Below are 25365 nucleotides of genomic sequence, written 5' to 3'. Positions count from 1 at the left end.
TGGGTTTGCTATTTAGAGATGGCTTCTAGGACTTTATCCTGCACTTGGGCCTGAGCTTGAACTTGGGTCTCATGGTCTATCCCCTCATCCTCTTTGTATGACCCCTTAGCCTCAAGTCTGATCCCTATCCAGCAATTGATCTCAGCCCTATGTCTGACCCCTAGAGGTCTCGGACCTGGACTTAGAACTGCTTTTTGCTCAACAAGCAAACGGGAATGTGGCTGCTGTCCACAGGGATTTCCGTCTTTGGCTTACTGTGTCTGCAGAAGCGACTGCTTCCTTACCAGGTGAGGAAGGAGCTTCCCCATAGGCTCTTGGATTGGAGCCCAGAGGGCAACTGCACTGTGCTGACTCAGCACTTTCCTTCCTCCCCAGCCGTGCTCACTCAGCACTCCATGCCTGTTTTTTGGGACCAGTCCCTGGAGCTGGGCCATGTCCTGGTCGACAGCGTGGAGCTAGTCCAGCAAGGACTCTCTGTGCAACCCCCAAGCAGGGTGCTGCCTCTGCTTCTCCTACATGGCCTCCTGCTACACCGGCAGCTCTACGGAATGAAGCTGCAGGCTCACAGGGGGCACTGGTGAGGGACCCCCACCCATCCTGCTCTGTCAGTCGCTCAGCAAACACTGAATATTTTCCCCATGCTGGGATTCATCTCTGGGGAGCTCCAAAATATGAGGGCAAGGAGAAGTCAAGGAAGGCTTCTCCAAGGACTTTGGAATCTTGCTTTGAGTTGAGTCCTGACAGCAGAGCAGATCAGGAGGAGATGAGGCCTTTCTGAGCAGAGGGAACTAAGCTTAGCAGGAGAGAGAAGGCTTCAGTGTGGCTGAGGCAGACATGCTGGGGGGCAGCGGGGAGAGGAAAGGCTTGTGGGACTGATCGGATCCTGAGGACAGTGGGAAGCCACTAAAGGGCTTTAGATAGAAGAAACATGATCCCATTCGTTTGTTGGAAAGGTCAGTCTGGCAGCAGTGTGGAGAACGGACCAGATGGGGTGGGCTGAAGGCAAGCAGAATAGTTTTGGGAGGCTCTTGCAGTATCGAGAAATGAGATCATGGGGTGAGGAAGAAGGAAGAGTCAAGGATGAGTCTCAGATTTCAGCGCTGGACAACTGGGTGGCTGGTGTGGGGGAAAATGATGATTTCAGTTGAAAGGAAATTTGAGGTGCCAAGTGGCAATGACTAGTAAGCCTCATGGGTCTGGAGCTCAGGAGAGAAGTTTGGGTTGGAGAGAAAGATGTGAAAATCCTCAGCATATAAACAGTTTTGAAACCCAACTTCCTGCTCTCCATCCTCAGGAGTCAAGCAACCCTGACCCACGTCCTGCAGATCCAAGACCAGCTGTGGGCCAGCCTTAGCAATCCTAGTGTTGCCATGAGGGAGCTGGCCGGTGAGACTCCTCCTGTCCCCCATGTAGTCACCAGCCCCCAGGAGAACCCAGAAGGGAGTGGGCTGGGGGAGCACTGAGATGGGACATCATCTACTACTTCGGTTTGGGAGGTGGTGGAAATGGGAGGGACTGAAGCTGAGGGGCTCTGACCTCACCCTCAGCTTCGGTTTTCTATGGGGGTCCTGTGGGAGATGACAAGGACAGGGAGGTCCTGATCAGCCTCACGCGAGCCTGCCTGAGCTCCAGCAGCGGGAATGGAGCCCAGCCACACACACCTCAGTATCTGCTGGCCACTCTGATGCCCAGCCCAGGTGAGCTGCGGTCAGGTATCTGTGTTGGGGCGGGAAGCAGCACAGTAATGCCACCTTGCTCAAGGGAATATAACAAAGGTACCAATAAAGGTATAGAAAGGAGGATATTGACATAGTTATGGGATAATGATGGGTTCAAGTTTCAGAGGAAGGCCAACTACTCCTTGGGTCTGGGGTGGAAAGAGATGGTCTTATCTCTCACCCATCCTCTCCAACCCCTAAGAACTAAAGGAGCTGGATGCTCTGGAGGAGTGCAAGGCTCAGATGCACCTACTGCCCACACCGCCTGAACCCCGGATCTGCGGACTGAGTGCTGGCTCCCAGACCTGGCTGTTGCGACGCCAGAGCCGCGCCATCCTGAGTGCGCTGCAGCGGTGTTCACCTACTTGGGTGCCCGCGGCCCGTGGGACCTCGCGGCGTGCCGAAAGGCGGCTGCGGCAACGCCTAGCTCAAGCCAAGCGGAGACTGGAGTCACTGCAGGCTCAGCTGACCGAGACCACGCGCCAAGAGGAGTCTGGCGTGGGGTTCGGGGAGCTGGGGCTGAGTGCGCCGCTGCCGCTGGAGGGCTTCCTCAAGACGGAGGTGCTGGAACTGAGCCAGCTGGTGGGCGCGCTGCAGAGGGACCTGGATTGCCTGCTGCAGCAGCTGAAGGGCGCGCCCCCGTGTGCCGCCCGGCGCTGTGCCGCGGTGGCTCAGGCTCTCTGGACTGGCCGCCTACCCGCGCCTTGGCGACCCCACGCGCCTGCCGGGCCGCAGCCGCCCTGGCACTGGCTGCGACAGCTGTCGCGCCGTGGGCAGCTGTTGCTTCGCTACCTGGGTGTGGGGACCCAAGTACCAGAGCGCATCTTTCACCTGTCAGCCTTTTGCCACCCGCGCCGCCTGCTGCTGTCCCTGCGTTGGGAAGCTACCTTTGCTGTGGTCGCCCCGACCAATTTCCTAGCTTGCCAAACCTCCAGCTCCTGTCAACTCCCCCACAAACGACAGGAGCTGATCAGTCCTCTGCACTTCCAGGTATCTTCGTGCTACCCCTTCGTTTCCAGTTCCGCCCCTTCATATCCCTGGTTACACCTCGCAGTGTAGCTAGGCCCCTCGCCTTAGCTCCTCTTGGTTCTACTTCCTCAGTAGCTCACCTGCTTCTCTGATCCGACTCCACCGGGACCCCTTAGTTTCTTAGCCTTGCCTGACCAGTTTCTGGCGCCCCCAGGTGGCGAACAGCCCACATCCCACGGTTCCAGAGATGGGGCTGCTGCTGATTGGACTGCAGCTTCACAATGCCAAGTGGGACCCGGTAGCAGGGGCCTTGCAAGACAGCTCCTCCAGTCAACCCAGCCCTCTGCCTCCCGTCAGCGTCAGTGCCCAGGCCCCAGCGGCTAATGACCTGCCACCCCGAGGCGGCCTGGCAGTGTATTCCTGCCCTGTGTACTTGGAAGGGCCCCTGGGCACCACTAGGCTACACAGGAGGAAGGTCCTGATGCACCTGCCCCTGCCCACCAAGCTCAGCCCCGCCACCTGCATCCAAAGGAGAGTCCACGTGTGCAGCCCTCCGTTGTCCTGAGCCCTCAGCCAAAATAAAGTTGGACTGAACTGATGAAATGTTTCTGAGACTTATAAGGGAGGTAGATGTGTGCACACAGACAAAGTGACACACCGAGGGGAAAACAGTGTGTACATCTGAGAAAGAGGAGGTCTATTCACATTGAAGGTAGAAGAGGATGTGTGCCTGGCACTTGGGGAGAGGCAAGTGTGGGGACACTGTGGGGAGATGGACCTGGGGTTAGTCCTGTCTCCAAGGGGCTAGGCAGATCTCAGGATGGCTAACGCATAGCACTTTGAATCCCTGCCCAGCTCACAACTGTGCTCTCAGCTCTGTGCTAAACCCACAAGGGATATTTTTAAAGGGAGAACATTAGAACTCAAGATCATTTTTTCAGGCACTTAGTAGTACTATTGGGAATGCCCCAATTCTGCCCAGCTAGTCATCCCCACAAGATGTACTCTCAGCACACATACGAAGAAACAAAAGCGAAATAAGAGACAAGGTCCTATGTTCATTCAATGGTCATATAAATGAGTTAAATTTGATGATTTTTAAGTGCTATAAAGAAAACAAAACAGGCTGATGTGTTGGAGTGTGACTGGAGGGGAGCAGTTAATCTAGTTTGGGTGGTCAAGGAAGGCTTGCTGAATATTTGAAAGGGAGCTATTTGAAGATCTCGGAGTAGATCTGCTAGGTCTAGGAGGAGAAAATCTAGGAGTACCGATCTTTCAGATAGAGCCTTCAGGAGATGCAAAGAGCTTGAGGCAGGAACAACCTGGGGTGTTCAAGGGACAGAACATGCAGCGGTAACACTGTGAGTGAGGGGCAAAGTGAGCCGAAAGTATGGAAAGGTATGAACCGGAGCAGATCGTGATGATGAGCTTGTCTTTTTAAAAGTGTAAGAAGGAATCTACTGGAGAGTACTAGATGGGAAATTATCTTTTTCAAAGATCATTCTGGCTGTTCTGTGGCGGGTGGATGTGTATGTGTGCCCAGTTGTGTCTGACTCTTTGCGACCCATGGACTATAGCCCACAAGGCGCCTCTGTCCATGGAATTTTCCAGGCAAGAATACTGGAGTGGGTTGCCCTTTTCTACTCCAGGGGATCTTCCTGACCCAGGGACCAAATCCTGTGTCTCTTGTGTCTCCTGCAGTGGCAGGTGGATTCTTTACCATTGTGCCACCTGGGAAACCCATGGTGGGTGGATGGATGGATGGATGGAAGGAAATCCAGAGTAACAAGGGGGAAGATTTGTTTGGAGGTTATTGAAGTAAATCAAGTGCGAGATGATGGAGTTTGGACTAAGATCATAACCATGGAGATGGAGAATTTTAGGAAATATTCTGGAGGCAAAGCCAGCAGAACCTACCGACGGATTGAATGTGAGGTAAAAGGGCAAATCTAGGATGACTTGAGCAACTGGGTGGATCATGGTGTCATTAAGTGAGATGAGAAATTTGAGAGAGAGAGAGACAGGTTGGAGGTAGGGAATCAGGTATTCTGCTTTGATATGTTCAGTTATTATTAGTTTCGCGATTGCTTCCTACACCAGCGCAAACCTCCTGGATAAAAGTTGGGTTAGAATGTAGCAGACAATACCAGTTAAAAGCTAACACCAGCTCCTCTCCCTGCCCCCAGGCTCCAGAGTTTACTAGGTACAAATTAATTCCCTTGCTGTATGATTAGGTACGAGCTACGTGGTGGAAGGAAATGCAAACAGAGATGTATGCTGAGCATCAGTGCACAAGCCCTTCAGTTACCCCACTTGCTAGTGACTGCAGTGCAACTGATGTCCTAACAAAGGCTGAGCAAAGAGGCAAAAGCTCCCTCTTTCTTCAGAAACTCTTCCCTTTTCTTTTCTATAACCAGGGGCGTGGCTATTCCTTCAGGTGAGGAGACTAGCAGAGTATTAAAGAAGTCCTTTTGGATAAATGAACCCTCTGTCCATATGTACCTTCAATACTATTTTCCCCATTGGGAACAGGGAACAATAGTGATACACAAGTAAGACCAGAATATTTTCTATAAATCCACATCATTCTCTAGACCAAAATGTATTTTTTAAACCTAGAATTTCTTTTTTTTAAATTAATCTTTACTGATGCATAATTGACTGAAATTCATTCTTGAATTATGCACAGCAAATTGTTATTAAACTTTGACAATCAGAGGTTATAAGTACCAACTTAGACAAGTAGAGGTTATAAGTAGCAAGTGACAGTGTAGCCCAAATACAATGACTGAGTGTAAAAATATTCCAGATTCAACAATTTCACAGCTGAAATTGTCTATCAGATAAATTAAAATCTCAGGGGGAATTCCCTGGTGGTCCAGTGAATAGGACTGTGTTTTCACTGATGGGGCCCAGGTTTGATCCCTGGTCAGGGAACTAAGATCCCACATGTCCTGTGGTGTGGCAAAAAAAAAAAAAAAAAAAAAAAAACACCCAAATTTAAACATTAAAAAAAAAAAAATCTCATTAGAGAAGTAAAGTCTCAAACAATGAAAGGAAGGAAGAAGTAAGACATGTGACAAAGGGAAGAGATATGTCCCATCCTGTCCTGAAAGATCAGGTGGCGGGGTGAGGGGTGGAGGATGAAGAAGTGGAGTCAAGGCAGGGAGGAATATGATAAAATAAACATGATCTGGGACTTTAGAAGTAAACTGAGGTATTGAGGGCAAAGAGGCTTTTCCTCCTTTCCCTACCTGTGATTTTAGAAAGGAACTGCTCTGCAACACTGACTTACTGTGGCCACAAGAGCAATAAGAACGCAGAGTGGCACGGACAGGAAGAAGTGTCCCTTGATCCCTGAGTAGTGCAGAAACTGAATAGAGATCTGTTAAGCTCGAAGGAATATGAGGCAGAGAATCACTGGGGTCTGCAGCAGCAAACAAGAATTGTTGAGAGGAGGCCAAGTTGGCAGGGAGGGGCAAAAGGCTCCGACAGCTGAAAAAGACAAGACCACGAATTCATGAGCTTTAGAAGCAAATGCTGGCAGGACGCCCAGGTGTGGAACTAGGCCAACCCTACCCAGAGGATTCCAGCGTGTACATGCCCAAGAGCCAGTATTAGGCCAGGGACCCATTTCTTCCAACATCAAAATGCCACACAAGCCCTCCTCGCAACACCCAGCTGCCACTTTGGAGAGGAACAAAGGTAGAATGCTCAGAATTTTAGAATGTATTTCAAAGCAAACAAATGAAACTTTAAGAGACAGAACAAAATTTATTTCTAGCCATCTTCTGGGAGGATGGGAGTGAGACTTGTGAGGAAAATCAGATCAGTAATTGAGAAAGGAGCTAAATTTTATCTGTGTATCCAAATTTGTGAGGAAATTTGTGATCTGGCTCTGTACTCTACATGCATTAATAATCCAAAGGCCAAAAATTTCCTTGACTAGTGCTCTGCAGCTCACCTGAAACATAATTTTTTCAGCTTTTCAATTTTAAAATCCTTATTCAGAAATAGCATATATATGGGAAATGTTTGAAACAGAAAAAAAGAAAGTGCCAGTTCCTCCACTGATGCCTAAGAAGCCCTGGTAGCTTTACGTTAGGTACTATAATATTATTATTCCATACCACAGGTCAGGAAACTGAGATACAGATTCAGCCAGTTATTCAACGTCACAAAGTCAGAGCCGGTTTGCTTTTTTTACCTTTATTGTTTATATATATTTCTTTCTTTAAGAAGATTTAGTCTGTAGTATTACAACCAAATAATATCTGGGTCTTATTTTAGGTAAAGTGTACCCTTACTTAGTTTTCAAGTTCTCACTCTACTTGACATACTTGTCTCACTTTGTGAGAGAAAACTGGACCCATTTGAGACCATATGACTATCAGCCTGTGCTTGAGAGCCACGCAAGGAATGTCATTTTGAATGAGTACTTTTAAAAACTTCAAGATGACAAATCCTCTTGCATGGAACCTAAGGCAGCATTACCTTACACTGAAATTTTTTCTGCATGGAAGAATAGAGTAAGCATCCAGCACAGTCACCATCAGTTGCCATCAGTTGCCATCAGTATCAGTACTGAATATTCATTGGAAGGACTGATGAATACAAAGTCCAATACTCTGGCCACCTGATACGAAGAACTGACTCACTGGAAAATACCCTGATGCTGGAAAAGATTGAGGGCAGGAGAAGAAGGGGACAACAGAGGATGGATGAGATGGTTGGATGGCATCACTGACTCAATGGACATGAGTTTGAGTAGGCTCCAGGAGTTGGTGACAGACAGGGAAGCCTGGTGTGCTGCAGTCCACGGGGTCACAAAGAGTCGGACATGATTGAGTGACAGAACTGAAGTGACCATCAACCCTGAGGATCTGAGCCATTGATTAGAAGGGGATTCGAGTGTCCCCACTGAATATAGCTTTCTCCAGATGTATGTGAATCGGGTGAAGGAGGCCCCTCTTTGGTCGTGGATGAATGGTTAGCCCATCCCTGGGCAGTATGAGTCTGATGGAAGACTGGTTGGTGCCAGCACTGGATGTAGAGACATGGGTCTTTTGAGTGTTTAGTCCTTTTAGACTGAACAGATTAACCCATTCTGGGGAGCAGATCCTACATGCCTTATGCGAGGTACTGGAATAGTCACTTTCAAATTGCTTATCTCTTAATCATTTTAACAATCCTGCAAGTCAACCTCTCTACCAACAACTTTTTTTGCACTTTTATAAACTGAAATATTGCTGATGTACAATATTATGTAAATTACAGGTATATAATATAGTGACACAGTTTTTAAAGGTTATACTCCCTTTATAGATTATAAAATATTCACAGCCAGTTATGGAATCCAGGCATTTGTCTCCAGAATCCATTCTCTCTGTGGCACTCTTATTGCTTTTAATGTAAGAAATGTTGAGAGTGGAAAATTAAGAGTCCTTATGTATTGTTGGTAGATGGGTATATTGGTGTATTCTGGGGAGCAATTTGGCAGCACTTGGTGGAATTAATTAAATATAGTATGTCCTAGTAATTTTGCTTCTGGGTTTGTCTTAGGCTCACACAAAAGGAATTGGGAAGTGTTCTGTCCTACTCTGCTTACTAAAAGAGTTTGTGTCAGATGGATATTATTTAAGTGGTTGAAATAATTTAACATTAAAGCCATCTGGGCCTGGAGATTTTGTTTTGTTTTGCTGAGGAAGTTTTTAATAACAAAGTCAATTTCTTTACTAAATATAAGGCTATCAGGCTTTTGACTCCTGAGTTTTCAGAGTTATTTACATATTCTTAGATACTTCTTTGTCAGATATGTGGTTTACAAATATTTTCTCTCAGTCTATAACTTCCTATCTTAATACGGTCTTCCACAGAGTGAAGATTTTAAATTTTGGTGAAATCTCAGTCTATCAGTTTTTTCTTTCCTGAATTATGCTTTTGATACCAAGTGTAAAACTCTTTGCCTCACCTTAGATATCAGAGACTTTCTTCTGTGTTTCCTTTCTAAGAGTTTTATACTATACATCATTTTACACTTAAGTCCGTGATCCATTTTGAGATAATTTTTGTACAAGGTGTGAGACTAGGTCAAGACAGATTACGATTTATGTATCTATGTATATATTTATTTTTGCCTGTGGATGTTCAAGTTCTCCAGCTCCACTTGTTGAAAAGACTATCCTTCCCCCATTGACCTGTGTTTGCACTTATGTCAAAATCAGCTGGGCATGGTTGTATCGGTTTGTTTCTGGGTTCTCTGTTCTATTGATTTTGTATCTATACTCCCCTCCACCAATACCACACAGTCTTGATTACTGTACTTATGGAGTAAGTCTTGAAATTGGGTAAACTGATTCCTCCTACTTTGTTCTTCTTTTTCAAAACTGTACCTATTCTAGTTCCTTTGCCTTTCCATACAAACTTTAGAATCATCTTATCGACTACAAAAGAGTCATGCTGGGATTTTGATAGGAATTTTGTTTAAACAATGAACAGGATGAAAAGGCAAAATGATAGGATACTGAAATGGGAACTCCCTAGGTCGGTAGGTGCCCAAATTGCTACTGGAGATCAGTGGAGAAATAACTCCAGAAAGAATGAAGGGATGAAGCCAAAGCAAAAACAATACCCAGCTGTGGATGTGACTGGTGATAGAAGCAAGGTCTGATGCTGTAAAGAGAAATATTGCATAGGAACCTGGAATGTTAGGTCCATGAATCAAGGCAAATTGGAAGTGGTCAAACAGGAGATGGCAAGAGTGAACGTAGACATTCTAGGAATCAGTGAACTAAAATGGACTGGAATGGGTGAATTTAACTCAGATGACAATTATATCTACTACTGTGGGCAGGAATGCCTCAGAAGAAATGGAGTAGCCATCATGGTCAACAGAAGAGTCCAAAATGCAGTACTCGGATGCAATCTCAAAAATGACAGAATGATCTCTGTTCGTTTCCAAGGCAAACCATTCAATATCACGGTAATCCAAGTCTATGCCCCAACCAGTAACGCTGAAGAAGCTGAAGTTGAACGGTTCTACGAAGACCTACAAGACCTTTTAGAACACCCAAAAAAGATGTCCTTTTCATTATAGGGGACTGGAATGCAAAAGTAGGAAGTCAAGAAACACCTGGGGTAACAGGCAAATTTGGCCTTGGAATGCGGAATGAAGCAGGGCAAAGGCTAATAGAGTTTTGCCAAGAGAACGCACTGGTCATAGCAAACACCCTCTTCCAATAACATAAGAGAAGACTCTACACATGGACATCACTAGACGGTCAACACCGAAATCAGATTGATTATATTCTTTGTAGCCAAAGATGGAGAAGCTCTATACAGTCAGCAAAAACAAGACTGGGAGCTGACTGTGGCTTAGATCATGAGCTCCTTATTGCCAAATTCAGACTTAAATTGAATAAAGTAGGGAAAACCACTAGACCATTCAGGTATGACCTAAATCAAATCCCTTATGATTATACAGTGGAAGTGAGAACTATATTTAAGGGACTAGATCTGATAGATAGCGTGCCTGATGAACTATGGCCGGAGGTTCATGACATTGTACAGGAGACAGGGATCAAGACCATCCCCGTAGAAAAGAAATCCAAAAAAGCAAAATGGGGTCTGGGGAGGCCTTCCAAATAGCTGTGAAAAGAAGAAAAGCGAAAAGCAAAGGAGAAAAGGAAAGATATAAGCATCTCAATGCAGAGTTCCAAAGAATAGCGAGGATAGATAAGAAAGTCTTCCTCAGAGAGCAATGCAAAGAAATAGAGGAAAAGAACAGAATGGGAAAGACTAGAGATCTCTTCAAGAAAATCAGAGATACCAAGGGAACATTTCATGCAAAGATGGGCTCGATAAAGAACAGAAATGGTATGGACCTAACAGAAGCAGAAGATATTAAGAAGAGGTGGCAAGAATACACAGAAGAACTGTGCAAAAAAGAACTTCATGACCAAAATAATTACAATGGTGTGATCACTCACCTAGAGCCAGAAATCCTGGAATGTGAAGTCAAGTGGGCCTTAGAAAGCATCACTACAAACAAAGCTAGTGGAGGTGATGGAATTCCAGTTGAGCTATTTCAAATCCTGGAAGATGATGCTGTGAAAGTGCTGCACTCAATATGCCAGCAAATTCGGAAAACTCAGCAGTGGCCACAGGACTGGAAAAGGTCCATTTTCATTCCAATCCCAAAGAAAGGCAATGCCAAAGAATGCTCAAATTACTGCACAATTGCACTCATCTCATACGCTAGTAATGCTCAAAATTCTCCAAGCCAGGCTTCAGCAATATGTGAACTGTGAACTTCCTGATGTTCAGCTGGTTTTAAAAAAGGCAGAGGAACCAGAGATCAAATTCCCAACATCAGCTGGATCATTGAAAAAGAAAGAGAGTTCCAGAAAAACATCTACTTCTGCTTGATTGACTATGCCAAAGTCCTTGACTGTGTGGATCACAATAAACTGTGAGAAATTCTGAAAGAGATGGGAATACCAGACCACCTGACCTGCGTCTTGAGAAACCTATATGTAGGTCAGGAAGCAACAGTTAGAACTGGACATGGAACAACAGACTGGTTCCAAGTCAGGAAAAGAGTATGTCAAGGCTGTATATTGTCACCTTGCTTATTTAACTTATATGCAGAATACATCACGAAAAACGCTGGCCTGGAAGAACCACAAGTTGGAATCAAGATTGCCAGGAGAAATCTCAATAACAGATATGCAGATGACACCACCTTTATGGCAGAAAGTGAAGAGGAACTAAGAAGCCTCTTGATGAAAGTGAAAGAGGAGAGTGAAAAAGTTGGCTTAAAGCTCAACATTCAGAAAACTAAGATCATGGCTTCCGGTCCCATCACTTCATGGGAAATAGATGGGGAAACAGTGGAAACAATGTCAGACTTTTATTTTTTGGGGCTCCAAAATCACTGCAGATGGTGACTGCAGCCATGAAACTAAAAGACGCTTACTATGACCAACCCAGATATCATATTCAAAAACAGAGACATTACTTTGCCAACAAAGGTCCGTTGAGTCAAGGCTATGGTTTTTCCTGTGGTCATGTATGGATGTGAGAGTTGGACTGTCAAGAAAGCTGAGTGCTAAAGAATTGATGTTTTTGAACTGTGGTGTTGGAGAAGACTCTTGAGAGTCCCTTGGACTGCAAGGACACCAACCAGTCCATTCTAAAGGAGATCAGTCCCAGGTGTTCACTGGAAGGACTGATGCTAAAGATCAAACTCCAATACTTTGGCCACCTCATGCGAAGAGCTGACTCATTGGAAAAGACCCTGATGCTGGGAGGGATTGGGGGCAGGAGAAGGGGATGACAGAGGATGAGATGGCTGGATGGCATCACTGACTCGATGGACATGAGTTTGGGTGAACTCTGGGAGTTGGTGATGGACAGGGAGGTCTGGCGTGCTGCAATTCATGGGGTCGCAAAGAGTCGGACACGACTGAGTGACTGAACTGAACTGTGTTAAACCTCTATACCCATGTGGGTACACAACTGACGTCTTTACTGCTTTTGCAGTCCAAGAACATGGTATGTCTTTCTGTTTATTTGCTTGCGTGCATAAAGTCGCTTTGGTCGTGTCCAACACGTTGCAGCACCATGGATTGTCCTCTGTCCATGGGATTTCCCAGGCAAGAATACTGAAGTGGGTTGGCATGCCCTCCTTCTGGGGATTTTCTCCACTCAAGGATCAAGCCAGCATCTCTTATGTCTCTTGCACTGGCAGGCAGGTTCTTTACCACTAGTGCCACCTGAAAGCCCATTTTTTTAGATCTTTGATTTCTTTCATCAACACGGTACAGTTTTTAGCATAGAAATCCTACAAATGTATTATTTATAGTTAAGTATTTAATTTCTTTTCAAGCAAATGTAAATGGTATTTTAAATTTTAGTGTCTACATGTGTGTTTCTAGTGTATAGAAATGCAATTAATTTTTGTGTGTTAATCACTCAGTTATGTCCGAGTCTGTGACCCCATGGACTACAGCCTGCCAGGCTCTTCTGTCCATGGAATTCTCCAGGCAAGAATACTGAAGTAGGTTGCCATTTCCTGCTCCAGGGGATCTTCCCCACCCAGGGATCAAACTCCAGTCTCCTGCATTGCAGGTAGATTCTTTATTGTCTAAGCCACCAGGAAATGGCATAGATATGCAGTTCCCTTTTGTGGTCTACCTTTTGTTATGATGCTCAACTCACTTATTCTAGGAATTTTTTATAGAGTCCTTGGGATTGTCTATGAATAAGAACGGTAAAAGTGGAGATCCTTGGATTTTTTCGTTTTAGGGGAGAAACATTAAGTTTTTTTTTTTTTAACCCATTAAGTATGTTAGCAGATTTTTCAGATGCTCTTTATGAAGTTGAACAAGTTTCCTTCTATTTGTAGCTTTCTGAGATTATGAATGGTTGTTGAATTTTGTCAAATCCTTGCTTATCATCAATTGATATAATCTTGTAATTTTTCTTTAGCCTTTAAATATGGTGGGTTACATTGACTGAGTTTCTACTATTGAACCAGCCCTTGCATTCCTGAAACAAACTCTGCTGGATTTTTATATATTGGTGTATATATTTTTATATATTGCTGGATTCTATTTGCTAACATTTTGTTAAGAATTTTTACATTTATATTAATCAGGATTTTGGTCTGTGTTTACATTCTTTCTGGTTTTTGTATCAGAGCAATAGCTTCTTAAAATGAATTGGGAAGTGTTCCCTTCTATTTTCTAAAAAAGATTATGAAGAATCAGCGTTATTTCCTCTTGAAACATTTGGTTGAATTCCCCAGTGAGACCATCAAGGCCTGGAGATTTTTTTCGTGGGAGTTTTAGAATTACAAACTTAATTTCATTAATCGTTACAGGGCTATTTATTTTATACTGTATGAATTGTATTCTGGTGTCCTTAGGGGGAGGAGAATTGTTCCATTTCAACTAAGTTGTTAAATAAACCTCCCGAGAGTTGTGTGCAGCATTCCTTTATCTTTATGTATCTGTCTACACAGTCTGTAGTGGTATTTGTTGCCTCATTCCTGATATTGATAATTTGTGTCTTTTCTCTGTTAGTCCTGCTCAGTTGTCACTCAGTCGTGTCTGACTCTTTGCGACCCCATGAATTGCAGCACGCCAGGCCTCCCTGTCCATCACCAACTCCCAGAGTTCACTCAAACTCACATCCATTGAGTCAGTGATGCCATCCAGCCATCTCATCCTCTGTAGTCCCCTTCTCCTCCTGCCCCCAATCCCTCCCAGCATCAGAGTCTTTTCCAATGAGTCAGTTCTTCACATGAGGTGGCCAAAGTACTGGAGTTTCAGAATCATTCCCTCCAAAGAAATCCCAGGGCTGATCTCCTTCAGAATGGACTGGTTGGATCTCCTTGCAGTCCTAGGGACTCTCAAGAGTCTTCTAGAAGTTTGTAATTTTACTGATATTTTTCATTTGGTTCTTTCTTGTAGTTTCTATGTTTCTGGTAAGGTTCCCCATCTGTGCATTCACTGAGGACTTAATTTCCTTAAATTTCTTAGACATATTTTCATTTCATTATTTGGACACATTAGTAACAGCTACTTTGAACTCTGTGACAGCTAAATCCAGTATGAGAGCCCACTAGAGTCAGTTTCTATTGAGTTTCTTTTACCTGGAGTGTAAGTTGCTGCTTATAATTTCATATTTTTATAATTATAATTGGGCTATAATTTCCTATTTATTTGCGTATCTTGTAATTTGGGGAGAAAACTGGATATTATATATAGATAATATGCTGTAGAAACATAGAAACTACAAGAACCAAATGGAACTTCACATTCTGTTATGTTCTGACAATTTGTTGTTGGTGTTGTTATAGAACTTTTGAGTTGGGGGGGTGGGCTCAAAATGAAAATTTCATATTTCCTGTAATATGTATACAATAGTTGATACACCTGCTTACTTTTTTGGGCTTCCAGCAGCTGCTTTTTCAGCCTAGCCTCAGAGCATCTCACCTGCATTTACACAATTTAGTCATTTGTCAAAGATTTGGACAGATTTAAGGGCACATCTCCTCTATAGTTCTTTTGCTTTTGGGACTTTCCTTTTAAATTTCCAGCTTTTCTCCATTGCCAAAGCCTGTCTTCTGACATGTTAGCTGCCATCCCAAGTTGGACATGGATTGAGGAATGCACTCAGGCAAAAAAGCAGCAAATTTGCAAACTTTTCCCCAGTACATTTCTATCATTCAAAGGTAGACTCCTCACTGGATTCTGCCAGCTATTTTTGCTAGGTCCCTTTGAGACTCCGCTGTGTATGTGTAATTTAGTGGTCATCCAAGGATTTGGGCTGAGTTTATGTCCACATTTTGGTTTCACCCCTTATACCACTCTCTCTTCCAGATTTCTGCTCTTATGTTTCCAGCCGTTTTACCAGCCCTGAACTCGGTCCTCTGCTATTCTGAGCAAGTAAGGCTGTGGTTTTCTGCTTTTGGAACTGGGGGATAGGGTGGGGCTGGAAAATGGGGTGGGGAAGGAAAACCTTCAGACAGAAAGACCACAAAGATCACAATTCTTACCCATTGCAGCTGAAGTCTTTCGTGAGTAAATTCTCCTCTGCTTTCTGCCTGCTTTTGTTCACTTTCCAGGGCCTTCAAATAGTTGGTTTTTGTTTGTATTTTGTTCAGATTTTAGAGTTGTTAATTGTGGGATAACTGGCCTGACCAATTAACTTGAAATCTGGAACAAAGACTCATATTACATTTAAGAGAACATTTATAAGAAAATCCTTCCCCAAAATGTTTGTAGTCACAAGGACTTGGATAATCTAAAGGTCTTTAGAGGAATGGCTATGCTAAATGTTCTAAACAGATACACACTGGAACACTAAACAGATGTTGGATGCAAGTATGTACTATCAGGGATACAGTATTAAATAAGAGAAGTCCCTGCTTTCTTGGTAGTGCAGGGAAATACACAGTAACTATATAAACAAATAAATATGTAATCTAAAATGTGAAGAAACACTAAGCAGGGTTAAGGCAGTAGAAAGTTCTGGGAGGAAAAATAAGAAGTATTGGCTACAGGGATAATCTGATAGACTGACATTTGAACAGAGACCTGAATACAGTGTGGAAGTGGGCCATAAAGGTATCTGTGGAAATAATATTCCAGATAGATGAAATAGTGGAACAGCAGGGGCATACCCAGAATATTCAAAAAGTAGCAAAATGGACAGTATGGCTGGAAGGGTGTGTGTAAAGGGGGTGAGTGTTCAAGAGATATTTGGAATCCAAACAAGACAGGGCCGTTTTAGCTATAGTAAGAACTCTGAGCTATAAGATGGGAAGTCATTAGAACATTTGAAGACGGTGTTAAAAGTGAGTTATAGTACGGAGAGCAACATGAAAAGAACTTAAAAACACTGCATTGTGTGGGAAAAGGAAGATTTATAGGAAGGTATCATGTATGTTCACTCATGAGCACAGACTAAAAAGTCCTATACAAAATATTATCAAACTGATTTCATCAATATGTAAAACGGGTGTAATCAACTAAGCTGATTTTATTCCAAAAACTTAAGGTTGATTTCACATATAAAATAAATGAATAAATCTTTTACTTGCTACACTGACAGAATTTTTAAAAAATATATGATCATCTCAATTCAGAAGCAGCATTTGACAAAATTCTAAATTCGATTCATAACACAAATAATATCAAGAGCATATTATCAATCCAACAACCATTAATCAGAACCTCAGTTCAAATATCACACCCAGTGATGAAACACTGAAAGTTCTTCCTTCAAGTCTGAGAATGATTCAAAGATTTCTACCAACATCACTTGAACATAGTGATGGACCTCCTGGAGTACATCATAAATAAGAATAAATGATACAGAATTAGAAAGCATGAAAGAAACCAATATGATAATCACATATTATGAGGATAATATGTGTAGAAAATAAAAGAACACAGATAAATTACTAGAGTAAGCGAGGTTACTTTGCAAGGGTGCTGCTCCATGGTCAACATACAAACATTGGTTGTATTTCAGCCAGGTGGCACTAGTGGTAAAGAGCACTCCTGCCAGTGCAGGAGATGTATGAGATGTGGGTTTGATCCTTGGGTCAGGAAGATCCCCTGGAGAAGGAAACAGCAACCCACTCCAGTATTCTTGCCTGAAGAATCCCGTGGACAGAGGAGCCTGGTGCACAGTCCATGGGGATACAAAGAGTTGGACATGACTGAGCAAGTAAACAGCTCAACTATAAGACTATAAACAAAAGCAAGGAAATCAATGTTATGCAAGTCAGGATGGTGGCAATTCTGTAATGTTGAGAGAAGAAAGCTGCTCCCGTTTGGGAGGTGACATAAAAGAGGCTTCTGGGTGTCGTCAGCACTTCGTTTCTCAGTCCAGTGGTGCCTACCTGGGCACTGGCCTTGTGATAAATTGTTAGGCTTAACATTTTTGTTTACTTTTCTTTAGGGCCCTGTTTTGTTTACTTTTCTGATGTGTTTGAGTAAAAGGGATTTTAAAGAAAGATCACTAGTCACTGGCTGTAAAAGATGGAAATTTATTTCTCACTCACGAGACATCCAAAACAGATGCTCCTAACTGGTGGGTGGCTCTCCTCTAAGTGGTGTTCAGGCTCCTTCCATCTTCTGGTTCTTTCAAGGTGTAGCTTTCAAGGTCGTATGCTCCAAGGCCAAATTGGAAAGAGCATGGGGGACCGTGCATAGGAAAGTTTAAGGAGCGAGGTCGTAGGAGTAGCACACCTTAGTTCTACTATCATCCATTTGATCACACTTAAGAATAAGCGAAGCTGGGAAAGAGTCCAGCTGATTTCCCACAAAGAAAAAATGGGTGTGAGGATCAGCTGGCAGTCTCTGCCAAAACACGCATATATCAAAACCACCATCTATTTTGCCAAGGATACACAGGTGTCCAGGCAAACACAACAAATATGTTGTGAAACTATAAGAGAAACTGAAGTATGAATCGGGAATAAAGGGAACAAACAAAATAACAAAGAATAGGAGAGGGGCCTTTCATGAACCAATCCTAACAGTGCCATGAACTTAGAGGGAAACTCAATTCTCAGCATCTCTCTATGTACCCACAAGAGTGAGGATAAAAGTCAAGTAGCAATGGTGCCAGCAGTGCCATCCTAACCACGATGCCTCTAAAGTTGACCTTAGTTTTTGCAGCTGTTCATCCTCCCCTGGCTCCTGTCTGTTCTCTAAGCCTCACTCCCTGGACTTTCCATTAGTTCTCTGAGTAACGTATTGATATCCTTCCAATAATTTTTCCTCTTAACCATCAAAGCCAAACTTGTACAAAGTAGATTTATTTTACCTATTGAACCTCCAGTTCTATGTTGAACTTTAGCCACTACAGTACACATCCTTTTGTCCTTGGCTTCGATGCAAATGCTGCTGCAGAAAGCTCCAACTTGTAAACCTGCCTCTGGCAACAGCCAAGCAGCAGGAACATGACACTGACCTCCCAAGTCTCAGAGTGCATATAACTGGGGGAACTTACTTTGTACTCAGAACCCTAAACGGCAAGGGTTTTAATTTATCCAGATGGCAAAGAGTTTGAGGCAACCAGGAGGATGGATAAGCTCACTATGGTGGATGCTTATCAGGAAATACTTCAGCCTGACAGAAACAACATCTAGATGTATGAGCAGCTATTAATACACGGAATGCTCTGGTTATTTATCTGTTTTCTTTTGGCTCCTGCACTCTCTGTATCTCCCTCTGCAACACACCTCCCTCTCAACCCCCACATACACACTCTGGAGTTGTGTTGCTACAGCTGTGACTCTGCAAACTGTATTTCCCAGAATCCACTGCCAGGTGGTTCCATTAGGTTCTGCCAAAGAGAGGCCATAAAGGGAAACTGAAAGTGAAACACAGTGGGGAGGGTCTTCATTCCTGGTTTCCAGCTGCTGTTACAGTACTGCAGCTGCAGACAGTTGGCTCTGGCTACTGGCTTCTTCTGCACTCCACAGCAGCTTCGCTACACTTCTGAGATACCAGCAGCAGATCAGTTTCTGGCGTGACAGCCAGGGAAGAGTCAGACTGTGCGCCCCACCCTCAAGGCCAGGTTATGTGGAGGGAGCCTCCCCCACAAAAGTCTGAGTATTGACCAGTCGAAAGGGGCCACTTCTCTGAGCTCCTGGTTTCTGATAATCACATCGCTTCTTCCGCTTGGTTTTCCCAGGCCTTTGGACAGTATCTGATTTCTCCAGTTCTCAATTTTTAATTACATCAAGCATTTTCTTTTGACTGGCTTTTGTCACTAGGAGTCAATTCTCTGCATTAAATGTCCTCTATTTGAAAAATTTAGTGTGGTTTCTATTTTCCTGACTGAGATACACAGATGGATATTAAAAATATAGTTGAGTGAAGGAAAAAAGTAAGAAATAAGACAAAATTTGTTGACAGTACTCTGTACGTTAAGCACACACACAAGAACAATTCACATTTTATAAAAATGCTTGTGCAAGGGCTTCCCTGGTGGTCCAGTGGTTAAGAATCTGCCTTCCAATGCAAGGAACACAGGTTCAGTGCTGGTGGGGGAACTAAGATCCCACATGCTGCAGGGCAACTAAGCTCGCAAGCCACAACTAGAGAAAAGCTGGAACGAAAGATCCCTACACCACAACTAAGACCCGAGGCAACCAAATAAATAAATATTTTTAAAAAATACTTGCACAATAAGAGGATATTAAATAAAGGCCCTAGATATATCTATATAGGATATGTTGTTCAGTCACTAAGTCATGTCCGACTCTGCGACCCCATGGACTGTAGCCCGCCCGGTTCCTGTCCATGAGATTTTCCAAGCAAGAATACTGGAGTGGGTTGCCATTTCCTTCTCCAGGGGATCCTGACCCAGGAATCAAACCCGCAGCTCCTGCCACATCTCCTGCATTGCAGGTGGACCCTTTAACGAAGGGCCACTGGGGAAGCCCAACCTAGGATTTACTCTTAGATACTAAAGCTGATCCAGAGCTCACTAACTCTCCTACTGCACATGGAGTTAGAAACACCAGCTTCACTGGCGGGAATTTGGAGGAACAGAGCGAACGTCCCCCTGAGAGGCAAAGCAGCAGTGCTGTTCCCTCCCTCCTCAGTCACGTGAGGAGGGCTCTCAGAGGACCACTTGCAGTCATTTTGTATTCTCATGGCAGGCAGAGACCTTATATTCATTCAGCATTACATTCTCTAGTGCGAGGCTTGCTGCACTCAGAAACTTACAGCCTCAGTTCAACAAGGCCACTGGGGTGGAGGCTTGTTGGGAGAAAGTAACCCAAGACACTTGTAGGGGTCTGGAGCCAGAGGGAATGGAGAGGTCAGAGTCAGGCTAGCTGGGGCAGGGCGAGGGGAGAGGAGTCAGCTGCTAGTCGGGCTGCACTTCTGTCCTTTGGCAGGACAAACAAGTGGGAGCTTCCTGGGGCTCCCAGAAAGGTAACCACTCTTAAGATGTTGGCTGAGACCTCTCTCAGGAGGGCTGCCGGCCAGGGTGAGGATCTTTAGCACTAGGAGGCTATGGATACACTGCCAGGGTCAGAAGCTGAGGGGTGTGGGATGAGTATCTTGAGGAGGGAACCAGAGTCAGTTAGTGCAAAAGTCCCCAAGGGGCAGGGGGTGGCTCCAAAGAACCCCAACACCTCACACACTGAACCAACATTTAAATGCCTGTCTTAGTAGAATGCACTGATGAAGCCAAACTAAACCAAAAGTTTAGCCTTTCTGCCTCTATTATACCCTTCCCCATCCCAATTCTAGAAGTGACAGAGGAGGTAAAGAATGAGTGAAATACACAGAACCCTGACAGTTTCCCCACCCCAACTGAGCTGGAGGGAGAACAGCTTTGAACTGGAGGAGTTGCTGACAAGTCACTGAGATGTGGGAAGGGGTGGGGAAGACAAATGTATTTAAAATGTTAGTATTTCAGACTGATCTCAGTCATGTTCTAGGGAATAATGGAACATATTTACACCAGAGTATTAACAATGTAGAAGGACCCTTGAAGTAAGACCAAAAAGACAGGGGCTGTGGCAATCTGTGAGGCTCCTGAGAAGGCTAAGTAGGGTGTTTCTGATTAAGCACAAGGTGTCCCTTTGTGACCATGAGAATCAAGAGACCAAGAGAACCACACAGACCTAACTGCTAAGATCCTTGAATTCCTGAGCCAGTGCCAACAACCATCAGGTTTCTAGTTTTATGAGATGAAAAACCTAACTTGAGATATTCTTTAGGAGGATTTTTTTTTTGGCGGGGGGGTGGGGGGGCTGTGGCTCACAATCAAAATGTAACTGATAAAATCATTCTCTCCATTTCCTCATGTGAGCATTTTTTCCCCAATTAGGAGTTCAACTGATAGGACAAGGGATAGTATAAACTGGCATCTGGTAAAATAATTAAATGTCTGAAGTACCCTGAAGGAAACACAGGTTTCCTTGTTTTGTGATCAAGACTAAGGTGGACAGGATGTCCAGAGAAGATATATTAGCCAGGGTATATAATGCTAATGACTGTAACAGTCCCCAAACTCACTAAATTAATGCAAAAGAGGTTATTCTTTGTAAAAACCAATGTGGATGTTCTTGGTTAAGCAATTTTCCTCTAAGCCGGGGCCCAATCATCCAGAGGTCTATTCTCTGACTCCATCTTCAAAACACCTGCTTCAAGGTTACCTTGAAAGGCAGATTAAGGGGTAGAGAATACAGAGAAGGTTCATCCACTCTTTAACTGCCCTGTCTGGTAGCGAAACATCACTTCCGCTTACTTTCCACTGGGAAGGACTATGCACACAGCCTCACCTTGTGGCAAGGAGCTGGGAAATGTAATTTAACTATGTGTCCAGGAAAAGGACATCCTGGTGAGATCTAGCCTGTTTTTTACAGAATACATGATGCTAGTGTGAAGATCTGGAAGATGAAAATGAACTCACCAGGGAAAAGTGCCCTGGGAAGACGAAGTGGCAATTATAAAGACCCAGAAGTAGAAATGGCTTGGAACGCTTGACGAATAAAAAGAAAGCCCGTGCAGCTAGAGTTTTTCATGTGGAAGGAGTGGATTAAGATGCAGTTGGAGAGGGAGGCCTGGGCAAGATCACTTAGGCCCTGGAAAGGAGTCTGCCTTTCGTTCTCAGAGTAAGCAGAGAAGTGACATATCTGACTTACATTCTAAAAAGGCTCAACTTGGCTGTGCAGCAATTGAATTGCTCTGGGAACAGGAGTGGAAGCAGCTGGACTGGTAATGTGGTGACTATACTAGTCAGAACCAGGTGGCCAGCCTGGGAAGTCACCGGGGATGGAGGACAACCTAGAGGTCTCTGTGAAAATCTGTGAAGGGCTTTGTGCAATTATGTAAGTGGTTGAGTGACTAGAGCTGAGCTGTATCTCCGCCAAGATCATGTTGTTTCTTTGGGGACTGTGTTCCCTTAGGACTGTGTTACAAGAACAAAAGCTGGAGCACACCAGTGACTGCAGGGGTAGTCAACCACTAAAACGGATGCTGAGGAAGCATGAGCACAGACTGCTATCCAAATCCAACTTTATTCTTGTCTCTCACCATCCCTCCGACCCTTTTTCATTCAGAGAAAAGCTGTGGCAAGCCTGTGACTTACGGCTCATTCTCAGTTCACTGATTCTTAGGATCAGTATAAGATACAAACCCAATCTCAAGTGATTACAACATCTAATCCTATGTAACAATAAATAATCTGCACCTCTTCTGGCTTTAGCTGTTTTCACCCCTCAGCTCTATCCCACTAAAGTCAAGAAGCCTGCACTGGAGAAGACGGGGGATGATCTCTAGGCTCTCTGCTCTTTTCACCTCCTCTGCACCTAATAGCTGCTGACTGCTCTGGGCCCAACTGCAGAGAAGGAAGGGGATAAGACAGCTTTTGCCCAGCTGGATATTTCTGGGTCCCATGGGCCTCACAGATTGAAAGGGGGCATCTTGCTGTCCTTTTTCTGCAGTCCCCTTTACCCTGGTGGGTGCAGCTTTATTCTGGGTAGTATCCTACAGTTCCCTCCTTAGTCCAGATGGCACACTCCTAACCTCTCTGTGCTTCCTTACCTCTTCAATGGTCCTGCTGGACAGCACTCTAGACCACCTGATGCTTTCCCTGCTACAAGGTGCACAGGATACCCTCCTGCATGGTTCACTTCAGCAAGTTCTAGAACACAGACCAATGCAAAAGCAGCAGCACACCCCGGGCTCCACCACTGAAAGTGAGCCTCTGCTCGCCCTCTGCATTTCCAGGGCAGGAGTCAGACTCCAGGTGTATCATTTCTTGGCTTTAGGAATAAACACCTCAAGCTTCCTGAATGCTCCCAGTGGAGTCTCCAGTTAGACTCTTTCCCACTCCCATTTACCTCTTACTATAACTGCCACTCCTTCATCCTATTCTCAAATTGTACCTTAAACTGATCTCATTGTTCCTTAAACAGCTGGTATGCTGCTTTTTCTTAAGGGAGTATACACTGTTCTTTCTTCAGTCTAGGCTCTCAATATCAGACACTGAAGCCCAGGCTTGAACGAGAGATGGTCCTGAAGCTGATAATGGAGCAGTGACGACCCACACTCAGAAGTCCTGCTTTCAGAATTGATGGAAAAGCAGGTGGAGGCTGGCCTGAGATAGGGGGAGTTGGGGGCCTGAGTCAGACCCAGAAAGATGTTTATTCAGGTGGCTGGAGCCAGAACAGGCAAAGAAAGAATCCAAATTTTAAGTAAGGGAAGGAAAGCAAAAGAGGGAGGAAGGCAGACCCCAGCTGTCCTGTTGAGCATGATAACAAACAGGAAAAACTAATCAAGATCTAGGAATATACATAACACCTGGGAGGAAACAGGGATATGACACTGTAAAAAGTTGATGTATGTTCTATAATGAGGCAGATGTCCTTAGACTTTACAGCTTGCCTCCCCATGATCCCAAGAGGTTCCCACCCCATGAAGCTGCTGCAACAGTTGTTTCCTCTGTAATCCCCAGAGAATCCTGGTAAGTTGGAGACGACTGTCAGGGTATTGTCTTGGCTGCCTGGCACTCACCAGCCTCACATCATTAATGGAAGTCTCTCTAGTCGGCTGTGTGACCCTCTGTCCTTCTGAATTTGTGCTATCTGGGCTCTCCTACTCTGTCTGCAGATCTCCTGAATCTGCCCCTTCTTCAAGACATTGGCACTGTTCCATGCTAACTTCTATCATCTTCTTGGAGAACTTCAAAGTCCATGCAGACCCACTCCCAATACCTGAGCCCTCCATGCAATAATCAATCTCCACGCAACCTCCCATGCACTCCTCTCAGGCACTCACTCCTGTAACTACTATAACTACTCACTCCTATAACTACTACTCACTCCTATAACTCTTAAACTTGGCCACTGCCTGGTCTGCTGTGCTTCCAGTATGAACTATTCAGACATTCCAGTTTCTGACCACAGCCTCCCATCTTCCCAGGCTACTTTTTAATTACCCCCAGTGAAACTACCTACTCCTGTCTTCACTCCACTCAGTTGTTCTACAAAGTTCCATGGCCCAGCATAGACATCACTAACTTGTGAATGGTCTGAAACTCCTTTGCTTGATTTCATTTCAATTGTGTGGTAAGGTTTCAACTCTGCATGATCCCTTAGTACTCATCTTTCCTACAGTTACACCTAGATTCCTGAGCAGGCAGAGATAACCACACCACTGGGCCGACTGGTGTAACTATACATTCACGAACAATACCACTATAAATTCAAACCCCTCAACATTAAGCAGAAATCCTCTCCCTGCCAAAATCTGACCTTTCTCTCATTTGAACAGACCTTTCAAAGCATCCAACAGCCTAAAACCTTCCCATTCCTTCCACATTAAGAAATCCACTCTCCTGGTTTTACTCCATCTCTGGCCCCACCTTCTCTTGTCACCTTTACTGGTTCATTTTCCTTTACTTATCCATTAAATGCTCCTCAGAGTTCTCTTCCAAGCCATTTTCTCTTCTCGTTATCTTACTCTGGTTATCTTATCTATTACGATGATTTGAATTACCTCCCCTGGCTGCTGAGTTTATGTCCCGCTTCCAAATGATCATCTAGGTACCAAAATCCCAACATTTTGAATGGCGTCACCAGTGCAACTAGTTGCTTAAGCCAGAAACCCAACATCTGCTTCAGAATTCCTTTCTCTCACCAAGCCTCAATGTCCCACCAGTCCTCCCAGCCGAAGTTCTCCCACCTGCCCACTCCTTGCACTGTGACTAGTGACCTCATCATCTGGCCAAACCTGGGTTCCTGCAACACCCCTGCTTCTCACTGGTCCACAAACCCTGTCATCTTTATCACCTCCTTGGATGGATCTCAAGTGACCAGCTCTGGAAACACAAAGATAAATATGAGCTGAGAAGACTGCAGCCTAATGCACAAAACAATCGTCACACAGTATTTAAATGTGGCAGTTGATCTCTTCCTGTAGTGCTTTGAGAATGCAGACGAAGAAAGTAGTTCTGCTTTGGGAGTAATGGAGTAGGAAACAACTAGGCTGTCTGGAAGGATGAGTAAGACTCTGCTAGTCAGATGAGTATTCGGCAGCAAGAAGCGTGTGCAGAGGTACTGAACAGTGTCTGCTGGATGGTTCACAGCCCAGCCTCCAAACATGCCCTCTGGCTTGTACAACCTGTC

General features: G+C 44.5%; 1 protein-coding gene across 1 annotated transcript in view; it reads left to right on the top strand.

Annotated features, from left to right (window-relative positions):
• DNHD1 (dynein heavy chain domain 1) overlaps positions 1-3252 on the top strand; it is a 68740-nt gene extending 65488 nt beyond the window's left edge. Inside the window, 6 exon segments of the mRNA XM_068987996.1 lie at positions 165-287; positions 376-577; positions 1295-1386; positions 1548-1697; positions 1921-2708; positions 2902-3252. Of these exon segments, the coding sequence (XP_068844097.1) occupies positions 165-287; positions 376-577; positions 1295-1386; positions 1548-1697; positions 1921-2708; positions 2902-3252 (1706 nt within the window).
• Positions 3253-25365: the final 22113 nt, after the last annotated feature.

This window comes from Capricornis sumatraensis, chromosome 16 (assembly GCF_032405125.1).
Source record: "Capricornis sumatraensis isolate serow.1 chromosome 16, serow.2, whole genome shotgun sequence".
In the NCBI taxonomy this organism is placed as follows: Eukaryota; Metazoa; Chordata; class Mammalia; order Artiodactyla; family Bovidae; genus Capricornis; species Capricornis sumatraensis.
Note: the sequence above shows the minus strand (reverse complement) of the source record. Positions and strands in the feature narration are given on the sequence as shown.